This window comes from Solanum stenotomum, chromosome 4 (assembly GCF_019186545.1).
Source record: "Solanum stenotomum isolate F172 chromosome 4, ASM1918654v1, whole genome shotgun sequence".
Taxonomy (NCBI): Eukaryota; Viridiplantae; Streptophyta; class Magnoliopsida; order Solanales; family Solanaceae; genus Solanum; species Solanum stenotomum.
The window spans coordinates 5,658,385-5,685,451 of NC_064285.1; the positions used below are offsets into that span (position 1 = coordinate 5,658,385).

At 31.0% G+C, this 27,067-nt stretch overlaps 3 protein-coding genes and 1 non-coding gene across 5 annotated transcripts in view; 3 read left to right on the forward strand and 1 right to left on the reverse strand.

Annotated features, from left to right (window-relative positions):
- Nucleotides 1–22,836, forward strand: part of LOC125863414 (light-harvesting complex-like protein OHP2, chloroplastic) — a 95,103-nt gene extending 72,267 nt beyond the window's left edge. Inside the window, exons 2-3 of one of the 2 annotated variants that reach the window (XM_049543610.1) lie at nt 21,163–21,534; nt 22,310–22,522. In XM_049543610.1, coding sequence (XP_049399567.1) covers nt 21,179–21,534; nt 22,310–22,424 — 471 coding nt within the window. In that variant the 5' untranslated portion in view covers nt 21,163–21,178 and the 3' untranslated portion in view covers nt 22,425–22,522. Of the gene's footprint in view, nt 1–21,132; nt 21,535–22,309 lie in introns of those variants that run through there. The other variant, XM_049543609.1, reaches the window with a different exon arrangement.
- LOC125863391 (sulfate transporter 1.2-like) overlaps nt 1–27,067 on the reverse strand; it is a 529,831-nt gene that overhangs the window by 427,319 nt on the left and 75,445 nt on the right. The window lies entirely within an intron of this gene.
- LOC125863411 (uncharacterized) lies at nt 2,910–11,402 on the forward strand. Its single transcript, XM_049543605.1, has 3 exons — nt 2,910–3,299; nt 6,308–6,388; nt 10,587–11,402. The coding sequence occupies exons 1-3, from the start codon at nt 3,141–3,143 to the stop codon at nt 10,977–10,979; spliced, it is 633 nt and encodes a 210-aa protein (XP_049399562.1). The 5' UTR covers nt 2,910–3,140; the 3' UTR covers nt 10,980–11,402.
- Nucleotides 4,682–4,828, forward strand: LOC125863497 (small nucleolar RNA snoR135). The gene has a single exon (XR_007446161.1). It is a non-coding gene; the product is annotated as a small nucleolar RNA snoR135 (small nucleolar RNA).

Sequence of the window (27,067 nt, forward strand, 5' to 3'; positions counted from 1 at the left end):
CAAGAAATATGTGAATGATAAGAAAATATTATTACTTATGGATGTAAAACATAAATTAATTTTGTTTTAATTTTTTTTTAAGTATAAAAACCTTAAATTAATCAACTTTTTATCATGTTAACAACTTAAAGGGTATTTCAGACATTTTGATTAAAAAAAGTGTTTACCAGCACTTATTTGCCAAACACATCAACAATTTTTTTTTCAACTGCAACACTTTTATCCAAACACATAACTACTTATTTTAAAAATAAGTTCCAGCACTTTATAAAGTTACTTTTTAAAAGTTACTTTTCTTAAGCCAATCCAAACGGGCTCTGAGTCTTTTCTTTAACAACAATGACATAGTAGGCTAAACTTTTAACGATGACATAAATGAATCTTTTCTGAAAGTTCGATGACATATTTGAGTCTTTTTCCTAAAGACAAATTCAAATTTCTGGAAAGAAAAGTTGTTCACTTTGTTGTAGTTAGAAAATGAATGGAAGAAATTAGATTTTTTTTAGAAGTTTAAACTAGATATACTCAAAAGTTGTTAAAGAAGTAATTTCCTCCTTAAATCAAGCATGTTAGTTACAATCTCTAATTAAACATGTATCTTGTTTTGTCAATTCTCCGGATACATGTATCTAGGGGTGTTCGTGGTTCGGTTTGGATCGGTTATTGGTTAAAACAAAAACCAAACCAATCTAGTCGATTTTTTAAATTTCTAAAACCAAATGAAAAAATTAACTGTCGGTTTGGTTATTGACTGTTTGGTTCAGTTTTTCTGGTTTTTTCAGTTTGAAAGTAATAAATTTTTGAGGACATACATATCATGATAAACACAAACATATGGTATATATGAACAATTCATTGAAAAACTATTGTTGGTTCAATTAAGCAATTAAAGAAAACTAAAGTTATCATTACACGAACAAAATGATTCAATTAAGAGAAAATGTAACTATCTTATGAAAGATATGGTAAGTAAAGAATAAAATAATGAATTTTGATGGACTTGGACTTATGATTGTAATAGATGGGCTAAATTTACGTGTTGGGCTTGAGAAAAATGGTAAAGTTAAAGACTTAAGTTATTTAAAATTGAACAAAATATTTATATTTTATTTATGAATAACATATAAATAATTATGAAATTTATATATCTAATTTATCGGTTTGGTTTGGTTATTTTTGCAGTTATTTTTTAGTAAAACCAAAACCAAACTAAATAGTATCGATTTTTCAAAATGTAAAACCAAACCTAACCAAATATCATTTTTTTTAATCGGTTTGATTTGGTTTGCGGTTCAATTTGATTTTTTAACCATAATCATGAACAACCCTACATGTATCTGTCGAGTTAAGATACATGTATCCAACCAACGAAATGTGGTACAAGAAGTAATATTTGAAACTACTGTGAATATTAGTAATTAAAACCTAAACTAGTGAGATTTATGTTGTTTGCCCAAAAAATAATAATGTACTACATGAGACTCAAACCCGTAACAATTGGACAAACTTTGAACCCCTTAGCCACCAAATCAGGCTTCTCTTTAGTGTAAGGATATATATATATATATATATATATATATAAGATCACAATTTGATCTTATACATATAAAAAATATAATTCCCCATAAGAGGGTTTGATAAATCCCTAGACTCTACATAGCTTTGTCCCTAACTCAGGTCCACACCAAAATCTAGTTTTACATAATATTGGTATTCAACACATAACACTTTAATTTTAAACAATATAAATTCGTTTAAACTTGATACATTTAATAACTATTCACATTCATCAGATTTGCACTCAATGGTAGCTACAAATATTAACTATATATTTTTAGTATTTTATTGTTTGATATAATGATATACTTGGATATAACATATGATAAATAACATAGATTTTTTTTAAGTCATTGAGTAAATACATTATATATACACCACATACTAGATATATTATTACAGAAACTCCACAATTATTTGATAATGGTAAAATGTTAATTAGACAATTGAAATCAAATCGACGCAAAATCAAAAAAATAAAAAAACATGTGAATTATCACAAATCAATTGAATTTATGGGAAACAGACTATATATCCTTAGCTCTCAATTGAACTCAAATAGCAAGCATCAGACCAAGCCTAATTAAACAAAAAGAAATCAAATGAATCCACAAATGAATGACTTTATGATTAATTAAGAATTTTTTTTAACAAACAATTAAAAGAATTGTCCCTAATCACTTGCCTAAACTATAGGAATCCACCCAATAGATTTGAGTACTTTAATTGAGAATCCACTCAAAGCGAATAATTGAATTGTCAACTATAAATCTTTCAAGAGAATTCTCAATTTCACTACCATAAATATTGAATCAATACTGCAATGTTTGACATTGTGAATAAAAGATACAATAATAACGAATGCGATATTACAGTACTTGAAAAATCATAATTTTGATACATATATTTATATATAATTTTCAATTGCTCAATTTGAATCCCCAAATAAAAATCAATCGAAATGTACCTTCGAATGTAGATTTCGAATGATTATGATCATTTACATATCGATTCATGTTGATTTTTCTCGTTCAAAGACGTTGAAGAAAAAATAATTCAATCTTGTAATCTATTTTTGAATTACATATATGTATGACTCTAGAAATAGATATCATGCGATTTGTTCTTTTATATTAAATCTCCGATACAATTTCCTAACATGTCTGATACAACCTATCACAAAAATGAAAGTATATTGATAAATTTGATAAATATAAAAAAACATGTTAAATATGATAATTAAGCTCCAAAATCTTGCTATTTATGAATTTTTAAAAAATAAATAAAAAGCAAACTATTAATTCAAAATTGAACTTTATATTGCTTATACAAATTTGAAAAACTAATGCAAACTTATTTGTTAAAATTTGAAATATGTAATCTTCCAAACTTTTCGTAATCCAATGCCGACTACTATTTTCACACCCCAAATTGCTTACAAATACAATTTCACACCAACCTCCGCCGTGAAACTCGTCGAAATCTACCCAAAATTCGCCTGAAATTTTTTTGGGTTATCGAAATCGGTTGAAAAAGATAAGTTTAAGGGATTAGAAGGAGGCGATTGCTGTGAAAATTTGAAGATGGGGAAGAAAAGGAAGTCTCTAGCATCGAGCCTTGATGAGGTGGATCGAACCATGTATTCGACTTTCTGTAGTGCTGCTAATTCCCTTTCTCAGCTTTATACTCAGGCTATGAACCAACAGAAGCTTTCCTTCCTCTCCGGTGAACGCCATGGAATGGTAATTTTTAGTTTTTTAATTTTCCGTTTTTTGATATGTTATAAAAATTTGTTCTTTGTTGGCTGTATAGTTTTATGTTTGATTTTCGGTATCTGGGTATAGTTTTTTTTGTTGTTTAGTTTGGAATTTGAACTGAGGTTCGGGAAGTATTGTTGGTATGGATAAGGTATGAGGGTAGTTGTATGATGAAAGGCAGTAGAAAAATAGGTCTTACTATGTGGATTTCTACCGTCAATACCGACTAGTTTGGTATCCGGGTCAGCTTTCGTGCACCGTAAACTAATTTCATGGGATACCTGACACCTTCCACCAACTTTATCCATCAAGGCTATGACAGATGGGAAGAATTACCTAGTGTTTTTGTTTCCGATGGGATTGAACTTGAGACCTTATGGCTCTCAATAACTTCATTGACCACTAGGCCACACCCTTGGATGCAGTTTGGATTGAGGCATAGTTTTTTTTTTGATCTTTTTCATTGTCGAGGATTGGGTCATCGTCGATTCACTTCCAGGGAATAGTCTTTTTCCCTACTTTGTGTAGTTTTGAAATGCTTAACTCTGTCTATGTGAGTTTTGTTAAGTAGAGGAGGTCCAAAGTAAAGGAGGAGAGTTGTGGTACTATGAAAAATAAGTCACTATGAGGATTATAGTCAATACCAACTAGTTTGCTGGCATAGGTGTTTTTTTCTCCAAGAATTGAGTCATAGTTGATTGATTATTGTATGGAGTTGGAGCTTTGCATTCTTTTTTCTTTTGATTTTTGGTGAACCCTATCCCCAAAATCTTCTAGGAGGAACCAAGTAGTGATTTTTCCAATTTGTTCCCTTAGTGACTTGAACCATCAACCTCATTGTGCATTTACATTCCTACATGGTGAAGCATGGGGTTTAGCAAATTATTGATTAATTTAAGAATGATTTTAGCTGCTTATGCCATTAACAGGTCAATAATTGAGTATTACTGTGCAGTGTGCACACAAGCTAGCTAAAATCATTCAAACTATTAATGTGTGCTCAAACAGCTCGAACACCACCATCATAAAAGAGAAGACAAAAGAAGTAGGAACAAGTTGCATTCTGCGCTAAAGTTCAAACCGTACGCTTCAAGTCATTAACATAAGAAGTAAGGAATTCTTATGCAGTTAGCTGCCAAAGGAGATTCAGTTTTGATATTCTTATGAAAGGATAAAATATGTTTTACTGTATATAGGAATCATATTGGACACAGTGAGTTCGCCTCTCCAAAAATAGTAACGGTTTGAGCTTAATTTCTGCTTTTTTTTCTTTTTTCTTTTCAACTATAGTTTTCGTAACTTTATATGAACAAAGCTGCTTCTTTTTTTTAAAAAGAATTTTTAGATTTGGACAAAAAAAGTAAAGTAAAGCAGGGATTGTGTGTATCGGCGTTGTGCTATTATAAATGCGCTTTGCTCGAAAGTGTTCTCTGCAAAAATGATTTTTTGGGGAAGATGGGCAGTTGTGTTTCATCTGTTCACTGGAAATTTCAACAATCATTTTCCCCACATTTTTGTTTTCAATTACCATTTTTTTTCTCAAAAAAATAGTAGGATTCATATTGGGAAGTGGAATAGGGATTTAGTTTTGGGGAGAGGTGTGGAAGAACAATTCTAGAATAAGCGTTCCCACAGAACTTGAAGTAGTGATTAGCAGGATGCTATGGCGAGATAGCCTTATCCAAGGCTACTGGTCATTGGAGGAAATTGAGGAATTTCTTCGCAGGTGTATGAGTGGCCTACAGGAGATTTTCTGTGATGGGGATAGAAAGGAGGCAGGGAAGAAGTATGGGATACCAAAGGCACCTGAGGAAGAGCTTTATTTTGATTGGTTTGTGGTGTAAAATGCAATATTAGCAGCATATAATTCAAGGAAAAGAAGATTGCAGTGAGTAAGTATAGCTTGTGTATAGAATTGGAGAAAACACATACCGTAATCTGATGCATTGCATAGTCACTCCCAGTGTTATCAAAGGTGAAAAGTGCAAAAAAGCTCTAAGGTTCACTTGGGCTTTAAGCGAAAACCGCAAATAAAGCATGAGCTTTAATGAAAAAAGGCGTAAAGGGAGAACAAAAATACAAATATATATGTTTAGGCCAAAACTAATAATTATAAACATGAATGACAAATATATGAACAAAGAAATTGAAAAAATATTATGATAATGTAAAATATCAATTTCTTAGTGTCGCCTCTTCAACACAGGCTCATTGGCAAGGATAAGTATGCCTTAGAACCTTGATGACGACCCTAAAACGCGCATAAAGTGACGCAAAGCGAAGTGCTCAACACGTTTTGATCCCCGGTTTAAGGCTTAAGCGCGCCTTCGACAACATTGGTCACTCCATAGCTTTGAAATCTCGCACTTTCTCTTTTTTCTTTTGGATTGGTTATAGATCGATAATGTGACGCAGAGAACAAAGACCATCACTAGTTGGAGAATTAGAGGATTCAACATGGATAATAAGGCTATCCGAAGAAGAATGCCATCTTTTTTTTTCTTTGACAATTGGAATTTAGAGGGTCAGGAGATTATTGCATAATAGAGAGAGCATTCCCCATGTGTAAATGTTGTTTATCTTGATTGACAAGTGTGGTTGAGCCACTCACACCCTTTGTAAGTACTTTTGATGCTGAATTGGTATGTAATCAATGAAACAATTGTGACTGTTAAAAAGAAACAAAAGGTCTATGGATCTTGATTGGACTGTGCACATGTGAATTATTTCTTGATACTTAATATGTAGTTATGGTTACACTTGCTTGTGCCTGCAAGTATTTGGTTTATAAGCATAGACTTTAAGGCATCTAGATGTTTTTCTTGGAAGACTTCCATTCCATTTCAAAAAATGTTTTTTCTTGGAAGACATGCTGTGATATTTAATGTTAAATTATTCTACTTCTGTTTGTCAGGATTCTATTTTTTGATGAATCCTTGCATATTGTCCTTTTGATGGTGTTTATGATGACTAATATCACATTGTTTCAATAGGAAAAACTGTATCAATGGATCTTGAGGCAACAAGAGGGTGGATCCAGAGTAACAACTGTTGACATAATGAACTACCTTCAGGTTTAATTTCTATTGTCTCAATTATGTAGCCACCTTTTTTCATGGTTGATATTTTTGATTTTCCTTTCGTGTTGATACTATGGAGCTTCGACTTCTTAGCATAGAGCAGACGAGTTCCTTATCTCCTTAAAAGGTCAATATACTCTTGAAAGCTTGATCTAGATCTTTTCTAGTCCACGAATTACCACATGATCCCTTTCCCACCAAATAAAGGGAAAAGGAATCACGGAGTCTCAATTCTGTATCTCTTTTTCGGCCAAATGGAAAATTGGCACTGTCACAAACTCTCAAATTGCTCTTTTGAGGGTAGATAATGTAGATTACTGACAAAAAGAACAGAACTTAATTTTGTATGTTAATCAACATTTTCATCTTGAAATCCCAGAAATAATAATCAGTAGTATGTTTGTTTGGTTTTTGAAGAAGATTATGTTTGTTTGGTTTGAGGAAGTTGTAATCTCAATTTTACTATTATGGAGAATGTCCAAATCTGACTTTTTAAATTTTTTTTTGGAAGATTTAAAGAACAACAATTTGGAATTGACGAATGGATTCAAATTTATTAAAGAAGTACAGGTATTAAAGAGCATGAGATTTTAGGTATTACCCCTTTTACCCAAAGATTCTCTGGATCTGGTTATCCAAAATTAGTGCTGCAGCTACAGATACAGTTGAGTCTTTTTGAGTTTTGTTGCAAATGCCTAATTACTTCTAGGAGAGAGTGAGAAACCAATGGCTCCTCTGTAGTTTTTGTGTGTGCAATCATTTGAGGTAGACACCATTAGAGATTCAAAGAATGCTGGTAGTATGTTGTTGAAACATTTGGCTTTATTTTTCAGTGAGTGAATGGATCACAGTTCACAAGAACCAAGACACTATGGATGATAATGTGATTGTCTTTCATCAGTGGCTCTAGTGTCTCTGCCAACTTTCAAACTTAAGATTACAGACTAGATTGTATCCGTAAAAGGGACTTCTATTTGGATTTACTCTTATCTGTTATTTTAGCTTTAAGTTTTTCTTAAGTGAAACAACAAATTAATCTTTCTCACTGATCAAACAAAAGCAACAAATTAATCTTGCTCATACTCAATTTGAGGACCACCTATTTATTTTCTTGCCTGGACAGACATTTTACTTCTCTGTCATGGTTGAAATAGGTGCTCTTTACGGAACTGTAATTTACTGGGAACCTTCTGCCTTCCATTTTGAGATGTAGGACATTTTCAGTGGCAATGAGAATTGATGTTTGGTTTTAGTGATATTCTTTTTAGTTTCTTGCAGGAAGCTTACAAAAGTCTTTGTGGATGATAACTAGCAGGAACAGATTTTTAGCTTAATCTCGTTAAATTTGTTATGCTTAAAGTCTGGAGAAATCACCCTTCAAGGTGGTCCAGTGGTTTGAGCTTGGAACTTCCATGTTGGAGGTCTCAAGTTCGAAACCCCTTGCCAGCGAAAGCAAGGGGTTTGCCTTCTGGGTCGAGCTCATCACACCGGGCTTGCCTAGTGACCATCTCTCCTATGTGGTTTGTGAGCTATTGCATAGGAGCGGGAGTTTTACCCTATGCGCACCCAAAGGGTAGCGGCTGCGGGTTTCCCTTGTCATAAAAAAAAACGTCTCAAGAAATCATCACTTTTTGTCCCAGATGACAAATCTTTTAAAATTAAAATTTAAGTGACAACACTTTTAGATGGTTCTCTATTACCAACCGCAACAGGTGTTTCTCAAGCAAAATCATGATTGATGAAGTTAACATTAAAACGAGTCTGGAACAATGTGCTTGAGAAATGTGAAATGAAGTTAGCAAGATGGAAATCAGAATATCTCTCTAGGGGTGGTAGGCTGACCTTGATTAATTCTGGTCTTGATTCACTACCAACCTTTATGATGTCAGTGTTCCCAATCCCCAAAAGGGTAATCACTAGGTTGGATAAAATCAAAAGAAAATTTCTCTAGCAAGGAATCAGTAAGAGAAAAGGCTACAACCTGGTCAAATGGGATGCTGTAATAGTGGGAAGGAAGGATGGAGGTCTGGGAATAAAGAACTTGATTAATTAGAGCAAACCCCTTAGGATGAAATGGCCGTGGAAGTTCAATAATGAAGAACAATCCTACTTGAAGGAAGTCATTAAGGCGAAATATGCAGAGGAAGACAACTGCATGACCAAAGAGGTGACTACACCATATGGGGTTAGTTTATGGAGATCCATTAGATCTCTATGGTCTGAGTTTAAGGCTAACACAAAGATCAAAATGGGGAATGGAGAGAAAACAGAATTTTGGAAGGATGTTTGGAATAAGGCAGGTAGGCTAGAGGTTTTGTATCCTGATATATATTCACTAGTATCTCACCAACAGAAGACCATAGTAGATCACTAGACTCATCTTTAGAAGACAATTAAATGATCGGGAGATTCAAAGGGTAGCAGATTTTTTCAACACCATCGAGCAATTTAATGGACTGGAAAGGGGTCAAGACAGTTTGTAGTGGAAAGGCAGTTTTAAGGTGGGTTGTGCATACAACTAGCTGAACCACCCCAATCAGCCTCAAAATCACTGGCCATGGAGAGGAATCTGGAAGTCAAAAATACCACTCAAAGTGGCATGTTTTGTCTGTTTTTAGCCAAAGAAGTTGTACTGACTCAAGACAACTTAAAGAGGAGGGGGATACCATTATGTTCTAGATGTTTCTTTTTTGGGGAAACTGCTGAGGCAGTTAACCATCTTTTTCTACACAGTAAGATCACTGGCCATCTATGGAGGTTATTCCTGAGTCCTAAGGGTATGTCATGGACCATGCCTCCCAAGATCACATAAGCAATGTAGAGTTGGGAGGAAGCAGGAAAGCAATCCAAGAACAGAGACAAATGGAGAATTGTCTCAGCTAGTATATGGTGGGAATAATGGAAGTAAAGGAATTCTAGAGCTTTTGATAGTATAGAGAATAGTGTGCAAAAAGACTTTTGAGACTTGTAGTCTTAAATATGCCTAGAATTTAACTTTATCAAAAAAAAAAATATGCCTAGAATTTGTGTCTATATAAATAATCTCATTAAGGGTAAATTAGGCATTTTAAAGATAAATTTGTTTCTAAGTATAAAATGGTTTCATTCTTTTTGGGACAGACTATCAAAGAAAGAGTGCCACATAAGTTGGGCGGAGGGAATATATTGAAATCTCCCCATGATGATGTGTTTTCAGTTTAAATGGCATTGATTATCTGGAATTTGATATTGATTTTTACACAGCACAATAATTTAATACCAAAAGAGATGTGAACGGCGATTAAATTGCTCACCCATATGATTAATTTATTATTTTCTTCCACATTAGGCTTTGGGGGTTTGTGTCTGCAAGAATTTTGTTTAAATCTTGCGTGGATCTTGTAGCTGTTTTTTTTTTGTGTGAATCCTGTTATCTCTCAAAGAATGCTTTAATTGAGATTAACTGATTACTGGATTATAGATTGCAAGAATCATTTTGATATATTTTATTTTGATTATTTCCGATTTATAGTGCCCATAATGATGATTTTTTCCTCCTCATTATAGTCCTAGAATCCAGGTATCTTCAGAGAAATTGAAAATTATTGGCTTTTTAGCTATACTTGATCTTCCTGTCCTGCACATGTTAATTTTTTTTCCCTCAAAGGCTTGACTGATTTATTGAAAAAGGGGTATTTCCTCTTAAAAGACAGCATCTCTCACTATGCAGATTGGATACATAGTTCTTTTTCTTTAAAAAATTAAATTTGACTCAAATTTGTTCAAGTTCTTCCTACATAAAAACTTAACTTTGTGCAACTACCAAAGTTATTCAAGTTCACCTTATGTATCTGGTTGAGGGAAAATTATTGAGAGAAAAAAAAAGGAAACAAGGGGCAGAGATATGATGGAGGTGGCTCTTGACATGCTTAAATCTACCTTGGCTCAGCTTTTGGCCATTCATGGGGATCAAACTAGTGGAGATCTTTTTATATTGTAGATTGTTAATAAATGCCCGTGCCCTGCTTTCTTTCAATGTGCACCGATGTTATGGAAGTTGGGTAGTAGTTTCTTTTAGTTGCCTATTTCACCATTCTGGTTGCCATTTTTTTTACTAAGATTGATTGTACTTATAATGGATACGTCCAGTCCTTGTTTGATATTGACAGCTCTGTTTTGATGTGTCTAAATATGCATTTCTTTATCTTGTCAGTCTGAATTGGATTATAATGGAGAGGACCAGTCGATGTCGCCTAGGCCACCGCCTCAGCATTCCCAACCATTGCATTTCACAAACTCAGGCTTCCATGTCTCTCCAGGACCAGTTGGCATTGCCGCTCCAGGACATGGCTTACGATCTGATCATGATCAGCAACCAAAGAACAATGTTTTCTCGAATGCTCTTTCAAGCCCTGTTCGCCGAAGCCTACAAAATTATCATATTGCTCAAGGGAGTCACTTTTCGAACAATGCTCAACCTCCCAACGCTACAAGACACAACGAAACTAACTCCCAACACCAAAATAGAGATTCTAATGGTTATAACTCTGCCGATGCATCCATGGATATGCATTCTGATAGTCCAGGTCATGACTCTACCTATTGACGCCATAATGTTTTGGAAGCTGGCTTTTGGCATCTGCAAGCTGAGGTAAGTTGACGTCTATTGTCGTGCAAGTGTTAAAGGTGTAAAAATAGATTATGAAATTGGCTGCTTGATGATGAGACGAGAAGTGTCCAGACATCAATATCATTATGCAAATGCTCCTTCGATGAGCACCATACCTTTTGAATACACTCCTATTTTCAGACCACCTAGTCTTGTTTTGGATCTTTTGTGATATTTTTCATTAGTTACCAAACTATGTGATCGATGTCGTGTTGTTGTTGTTTGGTTGCTTGTGTTTCTGCTTTTCTACCAAAGTAGGAGAATGCAATATTTCTTAGACCAATTTGTCAATGATTCTACAAGTTATGCCAGTGTAAACAGAGATATTTCGAAGTGCATAATTTATGTGCTTGTAATTTATGCTACTCTTATGTTCATCTTTGCTTGAATCATTATCATTGTTAGTCTCTTCATTTCTATTCAATCTAAAAATGAGGTAAATAATATTATACTGAAAGTGGGAGTGTAAAGTTGAAGTATCATATTATAATACTTATGCTAAGGCCTCATTTGTTTGCACGTCTGAATCTGAATTGTTTAGACTTTCGCCCATTAAGTGCATTTGTTTTGATTCAGATCTAACCACTTAATTCCTCTGACCGAGTCTGAAAATGGTTCAGATCTCTGTTTAGTGCTCTTCATTTTTTTTAATATTAAATTCTAATACATTTCTCTTCTTCTCCACTTTTCCTGCAAACTCACCATACCCATTACTTACCTTCACTTTCATTTTACTGCTTGCTAACTTTTTCTTCTTCCAAATCACCATTTGCCAAAAAACATATATAACTGAATTTATTGACGAAAATATTAAATCGATGAGTTGAGGATACTAACTATTAATCATTCCATGGAAAAAAATCTATAAGAGCTTGAACTTTTTCTTAAAATGCATCGATAATTGCTAAATATGTATTACTTTCAATTTGAGTTCTCCGATAGCGTAAATACGCAGACGGGTGAATTTTGGGAATTAAATTGAATTTGTTTTCTTCTTTCTCGTCTTTGGAATTTGAGTTTTGGAGCTAAAAATTGATTTTAAAGGAGATTTGAAAGCTCAATTTGTTGATGAATGTGGAATTCTACCATAGTGTAATGTGCCAAAAAGAATGTGAGAAACTTGAAAGTTAGATTTGATTTTTTTTTAAAAAATTAAAATAAATTATGTACATTCAGATATTGAAAAACAAACGATCTTAATTATTCAGTGTTCAGATCTAGAGACAACATCTTAATATTCAGATGTGCATTCAGATTCAGACGTCTCAATCTTAATGAAAACAAATGAGGCCTAACTACTAATACTGAAGATATTAAAAGTGGGGTGGTCTTACTTAAGTTAAAAGGTGAAGATAAAAATATCTATAAAATGTTGTTAGAAGGCATTTAATTTTTTGTTAATATTTATTTTAATTTCTCTCCAATTTATTTAACGCAATTTATATCTATTATATAAAATTAGACATAAACAAAGTGATGTAGCACTTCTTTATAGCCAATATTTTTATATATCTTTTTTTTTTCTTCATAATTTTCGTCTTTTCTTCTTGTTTTGCCTCCTTAACTAATTTTAAGAAATTCAATAGTTGCATTTATTTTTGTTGAAGACAGAGAAAAATGAAAAGACCTTATGTTCAAGACTATTTTTTCTGAGCAATTATACCTGTACATTTACCTCTCAATAATTGAATTATAGATCAAAACACTAAATTCAAGTGTCATGTCATAAAATTTTAGCTAAATATGTATTACTTTCAACTTGAGTAATTTTTTGAAAATAATAACAAAAGGTAGGTAATTTTTATGATATAAAAGAAAGAAATATAATCTTTTGAGTGAAATAGGAAATAGTATGTGACTTGTTTTGATATAAAAGAAAAAAAATATAATTTCCTTACAAACATGTTATTGAATTTAATAATTTACAAACACTTGATATTTTTTAAAAAGTCAAAATGATTCATATAATTTTATCGACCTTTGACCAATGGTCAACAGATCTAAGAATTTGTGATATAAAATTTTGTTGACATGGAAAATCAATCCAGAGTATAGACTTGATTTCTATATATGAAACAATATTGTACGTACTAACATGGGAATGAGAACTAGAAATATTAAAGACACTTGAAAAATTTCGATTCAATTTTTTCATAACGTAAAAATAAAATGTTATGGACCTATCACAATAGAACAACTAGCATAAGTCATCATGAACATTGAAGAGAATTCGAGAGCAAAAAAAGTCTCAAGTGAAATTCATTCATGAGCACTTACTAGGATTTAAATAGCAAGCCATCTACATATACATATAATAATTAAATGTTTACTTATGTATCTGAAAATGACTTGCAAGTTGCATCCTATAGTGTAATTCCATTAGAGTGTAACTTTACTTTCATAAAAAATGGCCATTTACCTAGCGAGAAAAAGAGTGCGGCGACTAAGTGAAATGTAGAGTTTTGAGAAATAAAGGAAGGAGAGTGAGGCTTTTATAGATCACAAAAATCTTCGAACTTTTAGGAAATTTTAAATCTACCCCTCACAATTAAATTAATTGACAATTAATCCCTCTTTATTTTTTTTTTGACTAAACACAGATATAACCCTTTAAATTTAGTATTTAGTGTAAACTTGATACTTCAACTTTTAAAATATTATTTAGATACAAATATAAATAATATATTTATATCACACACACATACACACACGCACAATTAGCCTCCTCAATATGATAAATCATGTGTTCTATACGTAGCTTATACTAGTGAATTTACTAAGGAAATAATAAAAATACAAATATTTTATTATTTCCTAGTAAATTCACTAGTATTATAAGCTAAGTATAAAACACATGATTTGTCATGTCGAGGAGGTGCGTGCGCACACACGCACAATTAGCCTCCTCAACATGACAAATCATGTGTTTTATACTTAGCTTATACTAGTGAATTTACTAAGGAAATAATAAAATACAAATATAAAGGCAACACACACACATAATTAGCTTCCTCAACATGACAAATGATGTGTCTTATACTTAGCTTATACTAGTGAATTTACTAAGGAAATAATAAAATACATATATATATATATATATATAGCTTCCTCGTTACTTTTTTATCCCAATTTATGTGATAATATGAAAATTAGACAAAAAATTAACTTGTCTAATATACGTCTAAAAATTGTGTTGATATAAATAATCTAATTAAGGATAAATCATAAACTTTTTAGTTAAATTTATTTTTAATCATAAAATGATTCCATTCCACTATTTCTAAAATTTACTAATAAAAATTGAGTGCCACTTAAATTGGAAAAAATAATACATTGAAATCTTCTTATAATGATGTGTTTTCAGTTTAAAAGGTATTGATTCTCAGAAATTTGATGTTGATTTTTACATGGCACAATAGTTTAATACCAAAAGAGATGTGAACGGTAATTAAATGCTCAGCCTTATGATTAATTTATTGTTTTCTTCCACATTAGGCTTTGGGGGCTTGTGATTTTTAGAATTTTGTTTAAAGCTTGAGTGATTCTCATCGTTTAAGTTAAAATAGATATTTTAAAATTAAATATATTAATAGCTTATTATATTTTCACTTATTCTATCTAGGTAGTAGAATGAATATTTCTATCATTCTTCAGGGTCTTATCCTCTCGAATTTTTGAAGTCTTCTCCTTTCTATTAAATCTAAAAAATAGAATAGAAAAGCATTTAGTAAATCATATTATATCGAAAGTTGGAAGCTTCAAAATGTAAAATTAAATTACTATTTTTATCCCTATAAAAAAAAACATGTTATAACATGTATAATTAATTAAATATTAAATAGTAACCATATCATATTATACTAATATATTTATATTATACTACGTACTAATGCTAAATATATTAAAAGTGGAACGATGTTAAGTCAAAATTAAAAATTAAAAATATTCATACAAAATTGTTAGATATTTTTACCTTTTAAAAATTAAATTAGGCATTTTCAAAATCTATACTTTCATTTCTCCTTAAACTTATTTAACACACAATATATATATATATTGTTCAAAGTTCAATTAAGATTGTACCTATTGAACACTTTTATTGTTCAAAATGAGTATCTATTAAGATTTATGCACTTTCCATTGACATGACAAAGAAGGTGTAATACACATATAGTTAGTGCGTGGAGGGATATTTTAGCCTTTTTTAATTATTTTTTAGGATGAAAATTTTATTTTCCTTAATTTCATACTAAGAGTTGTATACTATATATTATTATTATAATCTCGAAATAAATGATTTCTATCTATTATTAATATGGCATGTTTAATCAGAAGCGGTAGAGTCAGAATTTAAAGTTTATTTATAATTTGAATTCACTATTAAATTCATAACTCGTCCTAATTAATGATTCACAATTACATATTTATCTTTTATAAATATATGATGTAAGTAAAAATTAGTTGGCTCCACCCCTACTTTCAATTGAAAAAACAACTTTTAGTAAATTATTTATACTTATTATTATTGTTATTATATATGTCCTATATCACATTTCGTGAATAACTATGTTGGAGAATGAATTTTAATATAACACCGAATAAACTACAACTCTATTCCCTACTCAAAAAGCTGCAAAAGATATACCTTCCCTATCACACTAGAATAAGTAGCATAAGTCATTCTGAACATTGAAGAGAATTCAAGAGCAAAAAAGTCCAAAGTGAAATTCATTCATGAACACTTACTAGGATTTAAGTCGCTAGTCATTTACAAATACATATTTATAAATAATAATTGAGTATTTACTTATATACCTGAAAATGACTTGCAATTTGCATCCTATAGTGTAATTTCATTAGAGTGTAACTTTACTTTCATTAAAAATAATGTAACAAGTGATAGCTTTAACAAAAAATGAAAGATGCAATAGGGCACATGAAGGCCATTTACATAGCGAGAAAAAGAGTGCGGCGACTAAGTGAAATGTAGAGTTTTGAGGAATAAAGGAAGAAGAGTGAGGCTTTTATAGATCACAAAAAGCTTCAAACTTTTAGGAAATTTTAAATCTACCCCTCACAATTAAATTAATTGACAATTAATCCCCCTTTTTTTTTACTAAACACATATATAACCCTTTAAATTTAGTATTTATTGTCAACTTGATACTTCAACATTTTAGAGGATTATTTAGATACCTTTACATGATAAATATGTGTATCGTGAACATCTCACGATGATATGTCAAATCATGTATTTTATACTTGGCTTATACTAGTGAATTTACTAAGAAAATAATAAAATACAAATATAAAGGCAACACACACGCACACACGCACATGCACATACACACACGATACTAAATGTAAAATATATTATTAATTATATATTAAACAGTACACATATCATACTATACTAATATTAATATGCGTATACTAAATACTAATGCTAAATATATTAAATGTGGAACGATGTTAAGTCAAAAGTTAAAAAAACAAAAGTATCCGTGAAAAGTTGTTAGAAACTTTTACCTTTTAAAAACTAAATTAGGCATTGTTAAGATCTTTAATTTTTTATATTTATTTTCATTTCTCTCCTTCAGCTTATTTAATACAATCTATATTTATCTATTTATTATTTATATTATAAAACTAGGCATAAACAAAGTGATGTGACACCTCTCTATAACCAACATTCTTATATATCCTTTGGGTAAATAGCAATTTTGATTCTTGTGTTGTTACCTCATTCCAATTTTATTCCTTGTGTTATTTATTTGTCTAAGCACATTAAAACCTTCAATTTTTTAAAATGTCTCGATTGAAATATATTTATATATATTTATAAGGAACTGTATAAATATTAAACGTGACACCTTTAGAAACAATGAGCCTTATTGTGTCGGTGGTCAAAGCTCAAGTTATCACCTTAGGGATAGGGTTGCATGTTCGAGCCCTGCGTGGTACTCGAAAATTCAAAATTCTGAATCCCCCTCTTTGTTCAGTGGCAAATGTCCTGTACCACCTTTCGTGATTAACTATGTTGGAGAATGAATTTTAATATAGAGCTGAATAAACTACAACTCTATTTTCCATCACATATTCAATCATTTCCTCCTCCGCTACTCAATTGCAAGTGATTGTTTAGTATAAAAAGAAGTTTTACGGGTCGGGTACCGGGTCAAATCATAATTTTTTGGGTTGAAATGAATTGGGGATTTAACATTTTCTTTTTTGACTAAAATTCAAAGTGTGATATCAATAAATTTAGCCATAAATATATTACTTTCCAACTTGAGTAAGCTCTTGAATAAAATAATAAAAGAAATGTGACTTTTATGATATAAAAGAACGAAAGATAATTTTTTTGATTGAACCAAAAAAAAAAAAGTTACCTTTTTTATAATATAAAAGAAAAAAAATATTTCTTTACCAAATATGCTATTGAATTTAATAGTTTATAAGTATTTTTAGATTTTTTAAAAAGTTAAAACTGATTCATATAATTTTATCGGCTTTGACAAATAATTAATAGATTTATGAATTTGTGATATAAAATTTTATTGACATGGACGATTAGTCCAGAATCTACAAATATTGATAGTATAGACTTGATCTCTATATATGAAATACTATTGCACCAAACTCGAAATAAGAGCTGGAATACTAAAAACAATTTAATCTTGATTCAGTTTCTTCATAGTATAAGAATGAGATGTTGTGAACTTACCATAATAGAACAACAAGCTAGCTAGTATAGGTCATCCTAAACATGGAAGGAAATTCAAGAGCATCTATGAGCAAAACCTTCTAAAGTGAAATATATTTGTGAACACTTACTAGGATTTAAGTAGCTAGTCATCTGCAGGTACATTTTTAAAACAATAATTAAATGCTTACTTATGTATCTGAAAATGACTTGCAACTTGCATCCTACATGTTAAATCCAAAAAATGTAACTTTACTTCCATAAAAAATAACATAACAAGTGAAAACTTCAACAAAAAAAGATGAAAGATACTATGTGAATGCCATTCACATAGCTGAAAAAAAGAGCGCGGCGATTAAGAGAATTTAGGGTTTTGAGGGCTAAAGGAAGAACAATGGAGGCTTTTATAGATCAGGAAAGACTTTGAACTTTTTAAGAGATTTTACATTTACCCCTCACAACTATATTAATTGGAAATTAATCCTTCTTTAGTTTTGGCTGCCCTTTAAATTTAGAATTAAGTGTCAATTTGATACTTTAATTTTTTAAATAATTATTTAGATATCTTTACATGATGAATATGTGTCTCGTGAATATCTCACAATGACATATAAATCACGTGTCTTAAACTTTGCTTATACTTGTGAATTTGCTAAGAAATCAAAAGTATACATATCTGAAACCACACACGCACACGCACACGCACACGCACACGCACGCACACTTATGTTGGTTATATATTTTTTTAGTATATACTCAAATGTGGTTATATGTATATTTATTAAGAAAAATAGTTCTGTATTTTATATATAAGTGTATATAAGATGTTTTGAATACATAAAAAAATTAACGGCTAGAGAATGATTCAGTTTCACGTACTATAAATCATATTTTCTTCTCATAGAAATCAACTCCTAAACTTTAAATTATTTATTATTGTCTCATTGAGTTTTTCACGTCAACAAATTTCAAATTTAAATTTCTCACCACCATCTCACAAGAAAAATATTTACTACTCTCTTATAAAATATTACTAGCTATGTTTTCTAAAATTACTCTAGAATTCTTATTCTAAAGTGCTCTTCCCAATTCTATAGACTTCTTTGATTATTTTCGATTCTTTGTGAAATATCTTAAATATATGAATTAAGTTGTTGATGAATTTTTAAAGTAATTTATTATTGTATCATTGATAGAACTTAAAAATAGTTATATCATTAATACAAAAACGAATTTAAAAAATTATTATATGTCACGATCCAACTCATCGGGCCGTGCGGGTACCTACACACTAACACCTAAGTAGGAAAACCCTCATATCCCAATAGGAATATGCGGAAGATTAACGAAAATGGAGATAAATAAAATCATAGGGTTTTCATAAATAAAACTTTTAAACAATTTAGAGTTAACATTTGTAAAGTAACTAACAACCCCAAGAATCTAGTCTAAACAGGTACAAGAGCTACTAAGAGTACAACTGAACATAATCAATAAAGACACAGCTCCCACCATGCGGAAGGAAAAGTAGAAGCTGTTGGAGAATTCTTCGTCTTCATCTAATGAAACATCACCAACCTGCATCCAGACTATGCCAAAAGACATAGCAAGAGTAGTATCAGTACAAACCATACGTACTGGTAGGCATCATTGGTCAACCCGACGCCCACCACATAACATAAGAAAACAACTAGTAAGATCTTGCAATAAAACCCCTCGCTTCTCCACCTTTACCCTCTCTCGAAATATCTTCGAATCACTCTAGTACTCTAACTACTAACCACCTTCTTGGTCAACCTACTTACTAGGTTCTTGATCATAGCCTCACCATTCTAACACATAGAAAAGTCCCCAAATACCACTACAAACATTCTAACTAACCGTTCACGGCATACCCTTACTTCCTCTTCATATTACCAGTCATGGCCACATAGTACATTACGTCAAGCTTTCTAACCACTAACCACAAGTCCCTTTCTCCAAAGTGAAATCCACCTAAGCACTTACATCACGTACACTACCCTACATACCGTATCACATCCCGATTGGGTGTGCCCTTCCGGTTCACTCAACATCAAGGTACATATCAATTTTACTTAACATAGAAAAACAATCAAACATAAGTCCTCATAACCATAAAACAACTCCGGAAAATACACCATCAATTATCATTATGAACAAGGTATAGTTTCACAATCCTCAAGGCATACAAATATGTCAAATCATTGGTCCTTTCAGGGAACCCAAACCCAAACAGTTAGCATATCGGAACGGCGGAACGTGGTACCCGATCCAATGATTATGCTGAAATGTGGCAACCGATCCAAGTTAATGTGTCGGAACGCAACACTCGATCCATTCAACAAGCCACAATCACAATCACAAATTACATTCTCATAATCATACAATCAAGTCATGATTCATGACATTCATCATTCATATATCATCTTTTACAATTAATGTGATCAACAATGCAACATTTGCATACATACACGTATCATAATGAAGCAAGAACAACATATACGTACCACACAATCATGCAATCGCACCCATCACCATGAAGTATTCAACGACATATATCACTTAACCATAATTCGACCAACTTAGCCCTAGTTCATCACCTAAGGCACCTTCCTATGATTAAATCATCTTTTGTTCGGTGCACAAAGGCCTACGCATAACTCCTACCATTGAATTACATTATATTACGTAGTGAGCACAAATTTATAACTACTCAATTAGTAAAACCTAGCCTACCTGGACGCCAAGCAACTGCACGTAGGAATCGTAGATAATTTTCTGATTTTTCGGACGACATGACGATGAATTTGGCCAAGAATTCACAAGATATCGCCATCCTCAAGCTGGAATCTCTTCCTCCTTATTTCCCAAGCTTGGAGCAGCTTTTTGGAGGGTTTCTGGATTATTTACGTCTAATCTAGGTATTTTAGGAAGAAGGAGAAAATAAGATTTCATGTTATTTACATTCTGCCTCGCCTATCCCCGCTCTGGCGACAACTTACCCCGCCGTAGCGCCGCCGCCCTAGCGGCATCTTCCCCCTCCGGCGGGACAATGGCCCAGTATTTCTCGAAGTTTTGCTTTTTCTAATTAATGACGGTTCAAATCGTTACTTTATATTATTTGACATATAAGGAATTTCAAAAACTCTCGCTTTATTTGATAAATATAGTTTATATGCCTAGTTAGGTATATAATTTCAAAAAAAGAATTTCTTGAGTTTATAACTTAAATATAACTATTCTGATTTGTGACTAGACAAAGTAGTTGACTATAACATGAGAGACTTGGCCACATTTTATCCACAAACACTTTATACATTCCATACAATATTTCTTTCTGATAAAATAACAAACACTAAAAAAAACCAAACACTATCTTCTTCTTCTGACAAGAAAAAAAATCAAGAAAATGTCAGTGGCATCATCATATACATTCCCTTGCATTAAATTCCAAAATTACCCTTCTTATTCAATAAAGCCTGCAATACTTACTATAAGAAATTCTCAAGCTGAAGGTCCAATTAGAAGACCAGTTGCTCCATCACCACCTAAGCCTACTACTATTCCACCACCAATTATTACTACTAGTGCCCCTCCTAAGCCTGTGGCTGTCACAACTTCTGAGGGTAAAAATGTAATTACACTTGAATTTCAGAGGCAAAAGGCTAAGGAACTTCAAGGATACTTTAAACAGAAGAAACTTGAAGAAGCTAATCAAGGCCCATTCTTTGGTTTTATTGCCAAGAATGAAATCTCTAATGGAAGGTACTGTTTCAATTTGTTTGTTTTACTTTTTTTTTTAGTCTATTTTAAAAAGAATAACTTTTTCGGTGATTTTTTAATTTCTTATTAGATAACAAAATTAAAAGACATTTTTCTATAGTCTACGTATCTTTAGTTTAAGATGATATGTTACTTTCTTAATCTTCGTATCAAGTCAAAATCAGACAAAAAAATTAAAATGGAAGAAGTAAAATAAAGAAGTTGATTCAAGAATTAAGGTTTGATGTAACTGTCTTTCTATTTTACTTCAATTTTGAAGTTGGAATGTGTTCATATTACCATTGGTTTTGGTAAGTTTTTTTGGTATGATTTTTGCCTTACTTTAATGTGCCATTTGTGTGCGATGCTATATTGTTTTTGGTATAAATATTGACTTACAAGAATGACATAGGCACATGTATCTGATAAGTGGCGGAATCAAAAATTTTACTGAGGGTATTCTAAGGTTTAGTATATGTGGATGAAAAGTAATTTTTGACTTACATACACAGTCTAATTTTAGATAAGTTGTTCAACGAACCAAGCTTTGCTCTGTATGGCTATGTTGCCACTAGCTCTGTATGGCTATGTTGCCATTAGCTATGTATAATGAAATAGAATGTGCAGAAATTAGTGCAAGTTTGGTTACTATACACTTTGTACATACACAATCTTTGAACTTGATGTTATGGAAAAACATGTATGTGCAATTTGAATAGTTACATTTTGCTATGAACCTCGTGTTTGGATTGTTTGTAATTTCTAACTCGTTGAGCAGATGGGCGATGTTTGGTTTTGCTGTTGGGATGTTGACAGAGTATGCAACGGGTTCTGATTTTGTCGATCAAGTTAAGATCCTTCTCTCCAATTTTGGTGTTGTAGACCTTGAATGAGACTTTTGCTGTATAGTATTTGTTTGAGCCACATTTGTTGTATCTTACAACTCCTTTTTACTTTTCAAGAAATATATATAGCAAGTCTGATAAAGATTCTCATACTTGGACTACAATTTTTTTATTTGATTTCCCACTCGGTGTTCTGAGCCCACATTAAAGCTCCGACTAAATTCGAATCGCGCACTACAGGGCCCATTCAGGGATAGCGCTCCCAACAGAATTTTCTCCATACTCAGACTCAAATTTGAGACCTGGGTGAAGCACTTCCACCAGTTCACCAAGATATGTGACTGGACATGCTTCTACCTCCATCTCTTATTCCAAGTTCTTTTTACTTTAAGCATTTATCATTTCCGATATAAGGACCTTTTTTTTTTTTTTTCGATATAAAGACATTTGTTTACCATATAAAGAAATATTTAGACATTTTTTTAGCATATAAAGAGGTTTTATGGGGTGGATACTAGATCAATTAGCAGTTATTATTTTTTTTGGTTAAAATGAGTTGGGGGTTAACATTTTTTTAGGCTAAAAATTAAGTAACATGTTAAATTTACCCAAATATATATCACTTTTCAGCTTGAGTAACCTTTCGAATAAAATAGCATAATATAGGTGATTATTATGATATGAAAAAAAAGATAATCTTTTGAGTAAATAACAAATAGTAAGTGAATTTTCTAGTATAAATAAATAAAAAAAATTTGTTACCAAACAATTTAACACGATGGTCAATAGATCTAAAATTTTGTGATGTACAATTTATTTGGGGAAAAAGAGTTGTTTTTTTTTAAAAAAAATATTATTATTATTGTTATTTTAGGTCAGTGACCACGGTAAATAAGACATAAAGAAGAGAGTTCAGTTACTAAAATATTTGATAACACAAGAAATTTATTTTTTATGAGATGAGCTAATATTAAGACATAATGTAAACCTAAGCTAATTGTATTTAAGAAAAAGGACAAAGACCAAATCTGATAAGTTTTTTGAATACTTAAATGACTAAAATCGGTAAGTTTATAGTTAAGGGACTAAAATTGGTAAGTGTATAGTTAAGGGACCAAAGTTGATAAGTTTTTGAATAGTTAAAGAACTAAATCCATTAAGTGTATAATTAAGGAATCATTTTAGACCTATTCCTATAGTTAATGACCTATTTATCTCATTTTTTCTCTCAAAAATCAAATCCCTAAAATGTAGTGAAAAGATTTTGACGACTCCTTTTTTTTTTTCTCTTGCTTACCGTAATTAAAAAAGTTAAACAAATAAAAATTAAAATTATCTTGGTAATGGCCATATAGATATATATAAATTTTCAATTTTGTAGTCTTAAAATAAAGTTATGTTAAATGTACCAAAAAACTCTTTAATTTTGTGACCATAAACATGCCAAGTGAAAAACTGAAATTAAAGTATTACCAAAAAAGGAAAAAATCATTCATTTTCAAATAGACTAAAAAAGGAAAAAAAACCATTGTGACCTTAAACATGTCAAGTGAAAAAACTGAAATTAAAGTATTACCAAAAAAAGAAAAGATCATTCCTTTTCAAACAGACTAAAAAAGGAAAAAAAACCATTATTATAGAACTTGAGAGAGAATTTATTCTGACTGACTTTTGACCAACGGTCAATAGATTTAAGAATTTGTGAACATATTTTACTATTTAAAGGATGCACAAAGTACAAAAATAATATCATATCACTAATCGAATTTTTTTTAAACAGTAATTGTGATGATGAAGAATGTTGCCTCAAATAATGTTTTTCTTTTGAAGACCCTTTTTTTGTTGTGCTCTATTTTAATAGTAACAAAAGGTAAATACACATTTTTTTTTCACGAGTCATATTTATTCCAACTTGCATGTATATAATATATTGTTAAATAACTTATTATTTTTCATTTTTTTTTTGTTATATGAATTAGCATCAAGAATTGGAAGAAGAGATTTTGAATCAAATCAAGCTTATTCAAGTGGAATTGATGTTTTCAAAATGGAGAAAAATACAAATATTCAGCTTGATGATTCAATAGTAATTGACTATGCACCAGTTCATCAATCGCCAAGTGTACATCACGATCGACCACCACCAAATGATCGTCGTTCGATATAGTTTATGAGTCTTTTATTGAATAATATTGATATTTAGTAAAATTTTCTGATGTGCTTCTCATAAGGTGTTTGTATGCCGATTTATATATTAGTCTTCTTATGTCTTTGTTGTTTCGATGTTTGACTGAACTTTAATGCATAGACGAAACTTCAAACGTGTATTTTTCTAAAATTATAAAAAAAATTTCTAGAAAAGTATTCCTTATTTTAACATTTTAATCTTTTTTATGTTTTATTTGTTTTCCTTTACTATTTTTTAGCTATTCGTCCTAAAGACTTTTACTAAAATATATCAATAAAGAAACACAATCTCCATATTTTTTAGATTATGTATGAAACTGATAGGATTTCTGAGGTTTTTATTCAATTATTGTTACACATTTTATCTTTAGACTATTTTGAAATATATATAAATAATAATAATAATAATAATCAGTGCAAATATTAGTTGAGGATGGAAAAGACTAGAAAATATGGAGATTAGGTGATGAAATTGATGATGATTTCATTGTAAATATTTTCTCAATTATTATCATTTTTATGTTGTTATCTTTCTCAGATAGTATACTTTTTTTCTATATTATTTGTGATTTATTTGCAAAATTATTGAAAATTTTGCTTTTGATTTTTTTTTTCTTACATACAATTATTAAATTAATGATACATGGCATATACGGCTCCAAACTTACTCCTCACCTCGTATGTGTTGCCTAGAGCGCCTTGCCTGGCACCCCCTCCTTTTAAATCACTGGTCACTACAACAAATAAATAATTTAGCAGTAATAATATAATTATCGCTATATTATATTTAGCAACAATAATTCATATAGATATTTATAATCAAAACTTTACATAAATGTCGCTAACTCTGGATAAAATGATGTTAACTCAATTACCGTTAAATATTTTTACGATAATATTTATCATCGCTATTTTTTTTTAATTGTCACTAATATCTCTTTTATTATAGTGAGTGTTGATTATAAGGTTTTTGATTTTTATGATTTGAGCTTTATTACTTAGTTATGGTATATTGGAGAAATTGAGATTGATTTTGGCTTGATTATTAGACATTAAGGGGTCGTTTGGTAGACCGCATTAGAAGAAATAGTCTATGTATTAGGTAAGGTATTATTTGTTACTATGTTTGGTAGGAATTTGGGCATATGTATAACTAATCCATGGATTAGTTATACCTTATCCATGGTATTATAGGATGTATTACTAATACCTTCCATTTGAAGGTATTAGTAATACATAGGATATAATACCATGGGATAAGCCTATATAAAGACAAAAATATCCCTCAAATCATTTTAATTATTTTGTTTATTTTGTTGATTTTATGATTTATATTTGTACTAGTAAATTTATTTAAATAAATTAGCTTACAAATTATTTAGAGAGAGTTGTTTGTTACTAAATAAATTCAATACAAATTTGAAATGAGAGTTGTTTATTTGTATATGACGTTTGTGATCTTAATTGAATGTGTGTGTGTGTGTGTATATATATATATATATATATATATTTGTGTGTGATTTTCTAATTATTCGTATTTTGAAGAATTTAAAACATACATACATATTAAAACTACAACTTACAATTTTTATATGTAAATGTAGATAGTTTATTCAATTTTACCATTGTTGACCGTCTTTTCGATTTTAATAGTAGATGATTTATCTTTTTTAAATTGAAAAATGACATTTTGTGAGCGATCAATTTATTAAGATGACAATTATTTATCCTCAAATAATTCAAGTGAAAAAATAGCAAACATGATAACAAAATTGTTCTTCTCATAGTTAGTTAAAGGCCATAAAAAATAATTTTATCCAGCAATTATCTACCTTGACTCAATTATCTAATAATTTAAGGGTATAATTGGAAAGAAGATTTTTATAGAGTTTTAATCCAAACACAAGATGTGGTGAGAAATAATGAACCAAACACTTGATAAAAATAAACCCAACACTACTAATCCCTGCATTGCTAATTCCTGCGTTACTAATCCCTGCGTTATTAATCTTTGTACCAAACGACCCCTAAATTTTTAAAGGTGAGTAAGCTCGATGAACTTCCTATACTGAGCATTTCAATTCTCAAAGAGTTCTTTGATCCCAAGAGAAAGTCATGTAGATGTCATATAGAAAAGGGTAAAGGGTCAAATATGCCCCTAAACTATTCGAAAAGGTTTAGATATACCCTCCGTTTAAAGTTTGGCTCACTCGTGCCCTCGCCGTCCAATTTTTCGTCTAGATATGCTCTTATGGGCGCTAGTTGGCTTGCTGGACATATCCAGCTCATTTTTCATTTCTTTAATTGCCACATGGAATTGTCATGTCATTTTGACTTTACCACATGTCATTTATATGAAAATGGAAAGGGATCAATTATGCCCCTAAAAAATTCGAACCCATAAACACCTAATCCGACCCATAAATCAACCCCCCTTTTAAATAAACTACCCGACCTTTTTTCAACGATTTTGTTTAAATTTTTATTTTTTTCGGTAATCCCGA

Coding starts and splice junctions, on each gene's coding strand:
- LOC125863411 (XM_049543605.1), top strand. CDS start 3,141: ATGGGGAAGAAAAGGAAGTCTCTAGCATCGAGCCTTGATGAGGTGGAT. Junction 3,300..6,307: donor CCGGTGAACGCCATGGAATG/GTAATTTTTAGT, acceptor TTGTTTCAATAG/GAAAAACTGTATCAATGGAT. Junction 6,389..10,586: donor ACATAATGAACTACCTTCAG/GTTTAATTTCTA, acceptor TTATCTTGTCAG/TCTGAATTGGATTATAATGG.